Source organism: Diorhabda carinulata, chromosome 9 (assembly GCF_026250575.1).
Source record: "Diorhabda carinulata isolate Delta chromosome 9, icDioCari1.1, whole genome shotgun sequence".
In the NCBI taxonomy this organism is placed as follows: Eukaryota; Metazoa; Arthropoda; class Insecta; order Coleoptera; family Chrysomelidae; genus Diorhabda; species Diorhabda carinulata.
Window position 1 is genome coordinate 10,446,300 of NC_079468.1, and position 12,458 is coordinate 10,458,757.

Here is a 12,458-nt window from a genome sequence, read left to right on the forward strand (position 1 = left end):
TATCACAATATGCTATTCATTCTTGTAATTTTTTTGTCGCCCAGTGATATTTAACAGAGTGAGTTTTAAATTGGTTAATAGATCCAACAAAATATTAAAACAATTGTTGGGTTAGGTTAAATTTGGAAGAGAGTGGTATATATGAACGTAGCTGTGGGGATTGTGACTGGAAGTATATTAGGCAGACTAAGAAATCCGTTCATGTCTGGTTTAAAGAGTGAAGTGTAACTGCACAAACGTTTTTAAATAGAAGCTATCTATTACTAGACACTTAAGAAAGCTTCTACTGGCGAATAGGAATTCACAACTAACGTACTCAAAATGACATTACAATACAACTTATCAAAGACAACTATACATAGCATTCTCAAGGAACAACTTCTTTACCCCTTTCACATCCAGAAAGTGCATGCTATGGAAGTACAGGATTATCCAGCAAGACTGGCATACGCTCGATGGTTTCTAGATAAACAACGAGTTGATAATACATTTGATGGAAAAGCATTGTTTACTGATGAAACTGGTTTCATACAAGATGGTTTTATTAATTCCTATAATTTATATTGATGGGCAGATGGAAATTCTCACGCAATCATTCAAACAAAGAATCAACATCGATTTTGTGTTAATGTGTTGGTAATAATTTACTATAGTTTATTTCAGAAATGTATAGTGTAATAAAACCTCATTAGGTAAGCAAAGGGACCACAGATTGACCCAATGTATATTTAAGCCACTTTCTTAGTTTGGCATTGATTTCATTATAAAATTGTTTCTTTTTATCAAGTGCAGGTAGTACCACCCGGGTTGGGGTCAATATATGGGTGTAGCCTATTGTTATCCATTCACAAACAGTGAAAATAGTGTGTCAAAGGCGTGCCGGTAGGATACTTGAAAAAAGGAAAGAATTTTATTTTAACAGAATAAAAAATAGGCGTTATGTACATAGTATTAGATACAATTATTTTTTATTGAACATAATAATCACTATAATCATAGGAAAGTTAAAAAGCGAACACGTGCTTACTTCAAGAATACCATTACTGCTAACTGACTCTCCTTTTGAATTCAAAAGTTTTCAGTTTCCATTGCGCCTTGCAATCGCAATGACAATCAATAAATCCCAAGGCGAATCGTTAGAAGTGTGTGGAATAAACCTTGATTTGCCACGTCCTTCGCATGCGTGCTCAAGAGTCGGCCAACCTTCGACTCTATATGTTTTTTCTCCAAAAGGAAAAAACATGAATATTGTACATTATAAGGTATTACATCCAAAAAGCATTTGACAGCGTTCGAAGAAATCAAACATAGAATAATTTACAACAAAGAGGAGTTGCAGTTGGATTGAGAAAAATATTAGAAGAATATGTATGAAACAACAAGGAACCAGCTGAAGAAATACAATGAACTCGATGATTTAATGACTAAAGAAGGATTAAGACAGAGGTAGACTGGCGCTATTCATAATGACAATGGATATGTACTGAAAGAAGTGAAATAAAAGTGAAACAGATAACAAGTATCTCTGAATCTCTGAATGTGTTTTTGCTGATGATTTAATATTGTTCGCTAAAAATGCAGCGGAATTGGAAAACATAATTTATTAAAATGGAAACGGCTATTAAAATTGAGGAACATATCAATATCTAAAAGACAAAAATAATGGTAATGAGGAAGAACTCAAAATGGAAATAGATGGAATACGGCTGGAACAAGTGAAGAATTTTAAATAATGGAATGGAAATCAAGAAGCAGAGGTGAACGAAAGAATCAGCGCGGAAATCAAACTTTATTATCCGTTGAACAGAAATTTTCTGGGAAGAAAAGAAATAACATATTTTTCAGATAATTGATTTGTGTGAATCTAAAAAATTACGAATATATTCTCCACAAAAAAGAAGAACAATTTTTAGATAAAGATCAGTTGATACCTACCTCTCTAAATTTAAAATTATCCTATAAAAAATTTACAAATAATCGCTTCCAGCATGAATATCAAAATCACGTTTTATCTAGGTTTATTTTTCAAATAATACAACTATCTATTACCGAATCAACTACTCTAATAAGAAAATTAGAAAATAACGTGAAAAACAATAATCAAAATAAATAAAGTGAAGTAATTCCTATTAATTATGAATTAAAGTTAATTTGGATCGAAAATTCAATTAATACTGGCATACCAGATGAAATGAATGAAGTTAGATCTTTAGGTCCCAATTTTCCACAAAATATTTCTATTATATTATATTAATATATAATATTGAAAAACGAAATTCATAATAAAATAATATCTGATACTTGTAATATTATCTCTAATTTTAAAAATAAATTGAGAAACAGAAAACAACAGAGTAATATGAAACCTCAAAATAAAACTACGAGGATAAATTGAAAAATTCTTTGTCTACTATAGAACCAAACAAAATTTCAATGTCAAAATATTTTATTACTCAACATATTCTACTCTTAATTGGATACATTTAATACAGCGAACATGCAACGTCTCTAGACCTTTCAGAAAAAATGTTTCGTCTTGCTCTGCAAACCAGACCTCCACAGCTTTTATTACCTCCTCGTTGGAAGAAAATTTACGACCTTTTAAACTTTTCTTCAGTTGAGGAAAGCGATGATAGTCGGACGGAGCCAAATCTGGTGAATAAGTATGTGTTTTAGTAATTCAAACACTAAATCACGAATTTTTTGCATGGAAACATGAGATTTGTGTGCGGGTGCATTGTCTGCAAAAACAAAACACCTTTGGATAGCTTTCTGCATCATTTCTCTTTAATTTTTTCTCGTAGAGTGGTCAGTAATGTCAAATAGTAATCTCCAATTATTGTTCTACCCTTATCTAAAAAATCAATTATGATTACTCCATGGCAATCCGAAAAAACTGAAGCAAGAACTTTTCCAGCAGATTTTTGGAAAAAATTAAAAAAGACTTAATAATTAAGAATTAATCTGAGTGGATGATTTCCAAGAGATTCTATGTCTGGGTTGAAAGTTGAAAGCTTAAACCCAGATCAGTTTCCACACAAAGCCTATTTCTGTATTTATTTTTTAAAAATACCAAAGTAGAGAATGCTCTCTAATACAAATTTGTGGTTGAAAACTTCATCAGCTCTTTTAAGGCTGTGTTCGAAGAAAGTGGATACTCATCCCTGGCCTTTATCTAAAATAGAATTAACTTCAACCTCAACTTAGATGTTTATTTCAGAGCAAAATCACAAGATAGTTCTGTAAGGGAGTCTTCTTCAGATGCTGAGAGTTGTACTTTGCTCAGGAATTCAGGATTTCTTATCCAGAGAAGCTCATCTTGTATTTTTGGAAAATACCTCTTAAAACAAGAACCAGTGTTAGGTATACACTTTTTAGGATATTCAGGTTATGTAAATATCAGTTGGTAAAAATTGTATTATTCATAAAAAATCTGTACTAATTACCTGAGACTGGTAGCCAATGCTATAAGATGTTCCTTTATGTGTCAAATTAAGAATGTTGAGGGTACTGAAAACGTCACTTGAATATGCGAGATGTATTAGCCAGTTTTTATCTTGTAACATTGCCAGAAATTTGGCTGCCGATTTTGCCCCATCGTCATTTTCCAACAGAAACAATCTCTATTCATCACGAATCTTGACTTTACCCTTGAGAGCCACTTAACAGAAGGAGCAACTGCACTCACTCTGGCAATCAAACCTTAGTAGACCCCAGACATAGCAAGCGCATTATCAGCCGTCAGTCCAACACATTTTACCATTTTATTTCATTATCTGTAATAACATCAAGATATTTAAAAATCTCTTCCCCTGTGTTTTTGACGACAAAGATTTACAAAAGAGAAGTTCTTCTATGCTTTCATTAGATTCAAATCTTAAAAAGGCTAATAGATTGGCCTGGCCATCAACATCAGTACTTTCATCAAGTTGAAGTGAAAAGTACTCACTTTGTTTTAAAACTGTAACCATTAACTGTTTTACTGCATCTTACATTTCATCTATTTTTTTATAGTTGTAATAGAAAGAGCAATTTAACCGATTTTTTTTGTTGCCTTTTAAGTAAATAAAACTTATTAGACATGAACAGATATTATTTGAGCTGATAGTAAAACAATATTCTCCCCTAACGAGTGAGCTGCTCTATTTTTAGCTATCAATAAGGATAGTCCATATGATGCAATTGTAGCTTGTCTATTTTGCTGGAGAGAAATTAATTTGTCCAAAATAAACTTAACCACCATTGTAAATGTTACACAATGAATACAACAAAAAAACCAACGTAAGTCACACGCAGGACAAAGAACACCATTCTGTCGCCACGTCTGCATAAGAATATGCAACGTCCAGTTATTGTTTTGACAGCAACACGAGGTGTCCAAACGATGGCTCGTGGTGAGCGCAACAGACCGATTCGCCCTTGGAATGCTTTGTTTGGCTGGTGGTGGGAGAAGGAGGCGACGTAGGGGTTCTCTTTATTCAAGCTACGAGAATCCATTGTCTGTGATATTATTAACATTAGTGTCATTGTATAAAGAATAGGATAGTAGAACAATGACAATATTAAAACCATTTGAGGCAATTTTGCACGCCATCTAGTTACTTTTACACTCGTTCTTCATAAAAATGAACCGTAGCGTAGTGCCATCTGAAATAAACAGCACTATTTTCAAGAACTAAATTTTTTTGGATTGATCCAAACTAAATGTGAAGTTTTCTTTATCTTCGAAATTCGAACCGACAGTACATTGTTGCCGATTTTACTTTTTATTACGAAAGTCACACAAATTACCTATTCGATAGGAAACTTTATAATAGATAGATGGGGCGTATTTTGAAATATCATAAATAAACTTAATCTCAGTACTAATTACTTGTCACCAATTTCAATGCTCAAAAAAAAAAGATTTTTGGATGAGTTCGTATAGCACTAACAAATGAAACAAATGATTTTTCATTAATCTGTTAATCACCTTAAATTTGGGATAGAAAGAAGGATTCTTGCACAAAGGTATATAGATAGATAAAGATTATATATATATATATATATATATATATATATATATATATATATATATATATATATATATACTTTCCTTTGGTGACTAAGATAAAATGAATTTGCGATTTCAGAACCTCGGTTATGAATGTATTTTTGAAACATTCACATTTTGATGATATTTTGAAGAGGCGAAAAAATAAGTCCTGGCTATTTAGTATGTTTTTTTTTAACTTTCAGTTGATTCATGTGATTTATCCATTTTCCCCTTTCTTCCTGGGAAAATATTTTTGATTTTGTTCCGCTTTCGTACTCTTTTAAGATATTTGGTAAAATCAAAAACAATAACTTCTAAGTTCTAACTATACTAATATTTTAAACGTAAGGAGATGAAATATACTAAATGTACCATAATACAATATAGTACCTAATAATTCAATTAATGACATTATAGAATTCTTCAATTGTGCAATATGTCCTTTTTTGAAGAAATGCCGTCGACGGTATTCGGAACTTACTAAGTCTATTTGTTGCTTATAATTCTAAAGATACCTAGATGATACTTTTTTAGCATGAAGGTTCTAACAGGTCAGAGGTCGGTTGGGCAATAAACATCTTATGGCATTACTTAAAGCTTGGAGTTTCAGATAAATTGTAAACAGACGGATTTCAATATAAATAGAGTGGGGTGAGTTAAAATTTTGTATTTTCAATACAATGTGAAGTTATGAAGTACATTATGAATAAATTGAAATAAATGAATGTAAATAAAAAAAAATGTTAGATTTTGGCATAAACGCATCCTTCATATTAGATAACTAAATAAAACACTCAAAGTTTTAGTAAATGAATTTATCAGAAAATATCGAACAGAAATATTAAATAAAGTAACAATAATAACTACACTTTTTATGAAATTGTTGATATAAAATTATAAGAATTCTAGACTGAGCGTTTGAAAAAATCATCAGAAACTACAAGTAGTACGGTCCTGTTTATATTCCTTGTGCATTTTACAGCTACAACATTGAGTAAATTGAGTGAATTTATTGTAATTTTAAAACTTTTTCAAATTCTCAAAAAAATGTTTGTTGAAAAGTATGATAGTGTTGCTTCGGAACATTATTCACATTCTAATATTTTTGTTTTCTGGAAATTATGTTTTTTATAACCAGTACCCGACCAATTTGTACTATGTGTTATCAAGAAAATATATACAAAGTAGCTATTAATTTTGACCACAGAAAGAAATGGACAAAATCGACTAAACAATCTGAATCTCCGTTAAGAAGACTGTAAAAACCTAAAAATGTAGTACAACATGTAGAATCTACTCGCAATGACCTTTAGATATTCTTGGGTCAAGTAATCACATCTACTATTGAACCACCGACTATAAATAAAAACGTTGATTATTATTGGTTATTCATTATTCTTTTTCTTGTTGAATATTGGAAATAAAACCATAATTTATACAAATATTTCAATATTCTCCTTTTATCAAAAAAAAAAAAAAAATCTACTGTGAATGGACCTTGAAAAATGTACGACAATTTTTTGCATCAGTCTTAAACCATCTTATTATATATAACAATTTATAATATTATTGATGTTCTAGTTTTCGATTTTTTTCATTAATGTCAGCAAGAGACCAACAATTTTATAATTTATAATTATTATTTATTTTTATTATTATCTATTATTATTATTATTATTATTTTATTATTATTCTTCATAACGGTAGCTGGATGAGCGATACCGAAACGTTGACATAAAAAAGATTGTGTATTGATTTACCAAAAAGAAAACAGAAAGAATACACCATAATATACCATAAGAAACATACAAAATATATTGGTTGTTCAGTTATGCTGAATTATTGATAATTTATCATTTTTTTGTTTGTCTAAGTTTTTAATGAACTTGAAAAGATTTACAATATTTGAAAATCTGATTTCGCAGTAATAAATTGAAAATGTATTGCCTATGACTACAACAGATTGCATTTGTTGCATACCACTCGGGAAGAATTTTTTTTTATTTTTCCAACAATTTTCTTTTTCAAATTTAATATTATTTTATTATATGAAATTTTCCCTATATTTTTGTCGAAGTTATTAAGTACTATCATGGTGAAATTTTTCAATAATGTTAGTTTTCAATGCACATTTTTTATTTAAATAATAATTCTTATAGAATATAAGAAGGTCTTGTCCACTGTTTATGTCATCAAAAGCTTCTAAACTGACTTTACAGTCTTTGCAATTGAAGCGATCTAAACATTTTTTAATTAAATAACCCCCAAAATATACTACAGAACAATTTTCTAACGCCGCAATATCATTTGAATGTACCTCGGAAGAAATTGAATTGGTGGATGAATCCGTTTGTTCGGATGATGGTTTTTCTTCAACATTTAATGAAGCGAGTGCTTCATTATCATCTGTTGGTAAAAGCAGTATATTATCATAATCATCCAGTTGACTGCCTGCATTAGCACTTCTAGGTGGCTGGCCTCATTAAATTAGCGACAATATTTATTTTAAATGCAGATCGAAATGCTTTCACTGTTGGGTTTCTGTTATACCCTCCTTTTTGACGATAAACAGGAAATTGATTTTCAAGTGGATCTTGAATTAGTTTGCCTGTGAATAAATATTTGAAACCTTCATTTTTTTGATCACTTGCAAATTGTTTAACGGAGTTAATGGTGAGAAGAAAACCATCAAAGCTATCAGGTCTGGTAAAATTTCCCTTTTTTCCAACTTCCAATGATTACAGGCTTTTGTTAAATGTAAACGTGTACAATTCAGGGCATCAAATAAATGGTTCATGGTTAGAACAAAGTTAACCATGTTTTTAGATGTACTTGAAATAAGTTCATCAGTTTCCAAAGATGTCATTATGGCAGAATAAACACTGTGACTCAACAATTAGGCAGCTAATTTAACCTCCATTTTTTCGAAAGAATTCGGATGTGCTTATCAGTCAGTTTCAATAAGGCCTTTCCTGTTTTGCTCCTTTTATCAAGATCATAAATTTTTAGAATGTCAGAAAAACATATAAACTGCCCATTAAATATGAAACTATTGTTCAAAAAATTGTTTCTAACGCATTTCAACAGATGGGGAGCATATTCATAATAATATTATGAAAAAAATAAAGTTGGTTTTTGTTAACTCCCAAATGCTTTATGAGTTTCTGATTGGTAGTTGATAAATCACATACTATGCTTGTAGTGTCTAGTTTTGTCTAAGTTTTTCCAATACCTTGGTAATTATACACCATAAAGGAGCATATGACACCCCACCTTTCGATACAAAGTAGGCAATAGGAATTTTCCAGTTGCTATAGATTCCTCTGATCATGAGAACTAGAGCTTCACTGGCAGACAAAGGCTTTCTTCCAAACTCGCCCAGATCTTTGAAACCCTCAATTAAATCTGTTTTCATGTTGTACTCAAGATTCCTTTTAATAGACATTTCGAACATCAGAATACATTTCTTCTCGTAAGGCAGCATCGTATCCGCCTTCAAAGTAAGGTGCATAAAAATTTTTTTTTTGGTTTGCAACGGAAATTGGCAACCCATGATTTCACTGTTGATATTGCTGGCAAAATAAACCCTTTTTGTCGCAAATATCTGTATGTCTTAGGTCCTTTATAAAATAATGACAGGGCAGTTTTCTTCCAGATAGTAACCATGGGGATTTCATATTATGTCGTAATTGCATATTCACAAGAGATTTTGTAAAATTCGTGAGAGTTCCTTCTCCATACAAAACGTTCGCACAGAGTTGGGTTTTCATAATCCTTTTTTTTAGCTCTCAATTGAGTATTCAGGTTATTGACTTTTTTCCTAGCATTGGTTAGTTCCTTTCTCAACTGTTCTTTTTCTTTTTGCAATGATTGCTTCCTAACACCAATTCCCATAGAACAAGATGGAAGGTTCTGTAACTCTTTCAACCACTCTTCATCTTCATGGTTACTGATAGAACTCTCTGTCATGTCAATGTTTGTGAAATGAATCGGGGCAATAAAATCACTATTTGAATATGTTTGTGGATGTGAGGAAACATTCAATTGGATTATTTGTTCATCCAAATTTTCCCTTACCGATTCACTTTCTGAACCTTCATCATTTTTGTAGCGGAATGGTACAGCCGTAGTAGGCAATCTTTTAGATTGACTAATGTTTTTACTGAAATGTTTGCTGTAGATCAGCTTATTTCTTACTGATTTCTGGCTTAGGTTTGCCAAAACAGCATTACTTGAAATAAGGAACATCAATGTTAACATACATTTTTATTGTAATGGTTATGGTAAAGTATTTTTTTATGTTCAAAAATTTGAATTTATTTCATTTCAATAACGGGCATAAATGGAATAACGACTAGTATTACCTCTATTTGGAATTTCCCTAATTGTATCTTATATCATCGTCGTAATGACGGAATTTTCCCGAATTGTGTTAAGATAATTCCATACCGGTGTATCGTTCTCAAAAACAACTACACATCATTGAAATTTCTTGGTATGCTCACAACAACGGTAAAAACACTCTCATACTTATCTTAATCTAATAAGGGTTTCTGAAATCAAACAGAAAAGACCATTCAAAAGAATTGTAACAAAACCAGAAATAAAAAATATACAAATAAGTATATACGTACCAAAGATATTTAAATAATCTGATTTTAATATAAATATTATATTCATTGGCTTTGGATTGAAAGTTACGGATCAATGAGAAAATTTGGATAAGACCAATAAATAAAAAAACTTTTTCTAATAAAGAAAAAAAATTGTCCTGTCAACTACTACTAAAATACCTTCTTATTATCGTTTTTTTCAGTTTTATCGTTGTGTAAAGATATTTATAAAATGGCCTTATCCTTACCGATAAGTGTACCAACTAAACCAGGACCGGTCTTGGTTTCACATTGGAGAGCCAAAAGTTATAATAATCGAAAATATTATTTATTGTATTATCTATTTATACTTTTTGGATTGACCACAAAATAATATAGAAATGTTAAAACTGAGCTCATTGTTGAGTTAAATATATTTATATTACTAGTGGTACTAATTTAACAAAATGTTTTATTCACAAATCTGTTATAGGTAAATCAAGCATAAGTCATATATTTTTGAAATTTTAACCCATTAAAGTGCAATACAGAAAATATATCCAAGGCGTCATATTTAATAGTGAAAAGCTTGGATATTAGTGGATATTGGTGGTTTTCGTTGCGGTTTTTTTTTCTTATCGCTGATATCTGAATAATTTCATCGATAGTTAAAATACCGAGATCTGTGTGTAATGTGTAGTTGCTAGTAAACCATGAAGTATTAGCTATTATGCGAAGTATTTAAGATTGTATCCTATTTTCCATTGTTAACTGCGATCGTCTACCGATTAGTCAGTTCATATTTTGAAGTTTTAGCATTAGTTGTATTGTTTTAGCTTGTATGCGTTGATTCTCATTCTCCACTGATGTAGCCATTCTTGTAGAACATTTAGGTGGTATTGTAGCTTTTCTGGTGTTCTTGTAGGGTTTTTATCTGAAAACATTATTGCAGTATCATCTGCGGAAGTAGCGATTAGAATATCGTCGGTAGTTGCAATGACAGCAGTATACATAAGGTGAAGATGAGAATGCCTGATTTTATGGGTTGATAATTGGATAAGGAGGTTAGGACTTAGACTTGTATATATCTATTACTTAGGTAAGATTTAAGTAAAAGGAAGATATGATGGGATAATTTTTGCTTTATTTTGAACAGTAGTCCTTGGTGCCATACTTTGTCGAAAGCCTGTTGGATGTCTAATGCTGATGTAGATGATTTCTTTTGTTCTAGTGCTTGCTTGATATTGTTCACCAATTTATAACATTGTTGGATTGTCGAGTATTATTCTCTGAATCCAAATTGATGTGTTGGAAACAGTTATTCTTTAGGTATAATTTCGCTAATTCTACGTAGAAGGATTTTTTCGAAGAGTTTAGATAGTTGTGGTAGTACACTAATTGGCCTGTATAAGCTGGGTTCATGGTCAGGTTTTTCTGGATTCGCTGGATTTCTAGATTCGCTAACATTCGCTTTCGTTGGAAGATGTTTCAATATTTTCCCGGTGATGAGATCATATCCTGGAGCTTTGTGTGGGCGGTGTTCTCCAGATTAACGTTTGCACTTAGTGTTATTAAAATAGCTGTATGATCTGAATCTAAAACTAAGTCGCTTTCAATATGAGAGTAAATATCTGATAAACTCTTGTTTAGATCTGTCGGCCAGTACGTTGGTTCTCCTGTTGATAAGGTTTTTAGGTTCAATAGCTGTATGGTATGCATCAAGTTTCTTCTTTTTGGAGTGATTAATCTTGATCCTTAAGAAGTGTGTTTAACGTTCCAGTTGCCGGCAACTATAAAGTGGGATCCTAGTGGTTGTAAAAAGTCACTGTATTCGTCTGCTGATAATACAGCCCTTTGTGGGCTGAATTATCCTCCTATGATCAGTGGCCATCGAAATGTATTGACTAGTTTGTATTTTGTTCGTATTGTATGGTTGTAGTTCTTTACCCTGTTGGCGTTCCAAACAGCAATTCTTATAGAATCCGGAGGCGCCATTACTTTGCCAATTTATTAATGACGGTGGTAAGCATGTTGAGTATCATGCTATTTTGATTGATCAACTGTGAAAACACTGTTTTGAATTTTGAAATTAGTAAGCTTATCGGTTAAGTCGTTGTTTATGTTGTTCACTGCTGTAGCATACGAGCGAATGGGTTCTGGGGGGGTATATTCTGAGGGGGTAGGTATTATGTTTTCTCTCCGAGATTGTCTATTGTTTGTTTGTTGATTCGGGTAGCTTTTTGCTTGTAGCTTTCTGTACACTGAACATTCTTTGTAGTTGGTCGGATGGTTCCCGCCACAGAGGGCGCAAGTTGCAGGAGTGTTTCCTGATTTAGCACACGTCGTGCTGTTTTCCATATTTGCCACAGTTATACGGCTTATAACAATATGATTTAGAGTGTCCATAGGAGTGACAGCGTGTACACTGGATTATACTAATTTTTATTCTGTATATTCTATTATATATATTTGACTTTTTTTATGAGGTTACTCAAAACATAAGGTTTATCAGACCATTTGGAGATTATTTTTGACGAATGCCAAAAAATAACTCTAAATATGATGCGGAAAGTAGTACAAGAGTTTGAAAAAACAACAATTAAATATTTACAAAGAGAAGATGGATATGTCGAATCTGTAAGACATTGAATTAAAATTTAATTATGTTTGTTTTGGTTTAATAAATATTCCTTGTATAGATTTTTCAATATCTACAATAAATAATTATTAGGCATTCATTCATTCAAGAGAGATAAATTGTATCCAGCCAGAATAATTGATACGGAATGATTAGTAAATAATCACAAAACCTGAATTTTCATAATACATAG

The 12,458-nt window shown here is 31.5% G+C and overlaps 2 protein-coding genes across 2 annotated transcripts in view; one reads left to right on the forward strand and one right to left on the reverse strand.

The window, feature by feature from the left end:
• Window positions 1-12,458, forward strand: part of LOC130898240 (homologous-pairing protein 2 homolog) — a 65,596-nt gene that overhangs the window by 12,957 nt on the left and 40,181 nt on the right. The gene's annotated exons all lie outside the window — the stretch shown is intronic.
• LOC130898237 (A disintegrin and metalloproteinase with thrombospondin motifs like) overlaps window positions 10,349-12,458 on the reverse strand; it is a 141,533-nt gene continuing 139,423 nt past the window's right edge. The window contains exon 15 of the mRNA XM_057807361.1: window positions 10,349-10,561. Within this exon, the coding sequence (XP_057663344.1) occupies window positions 10,558-10,561 (4 nt within the window). The 3' untranslated portion in view covers window positions 10,349-10,557. The remainder of the gene's footprint in view (window positions 10,562-12,458) is intronic.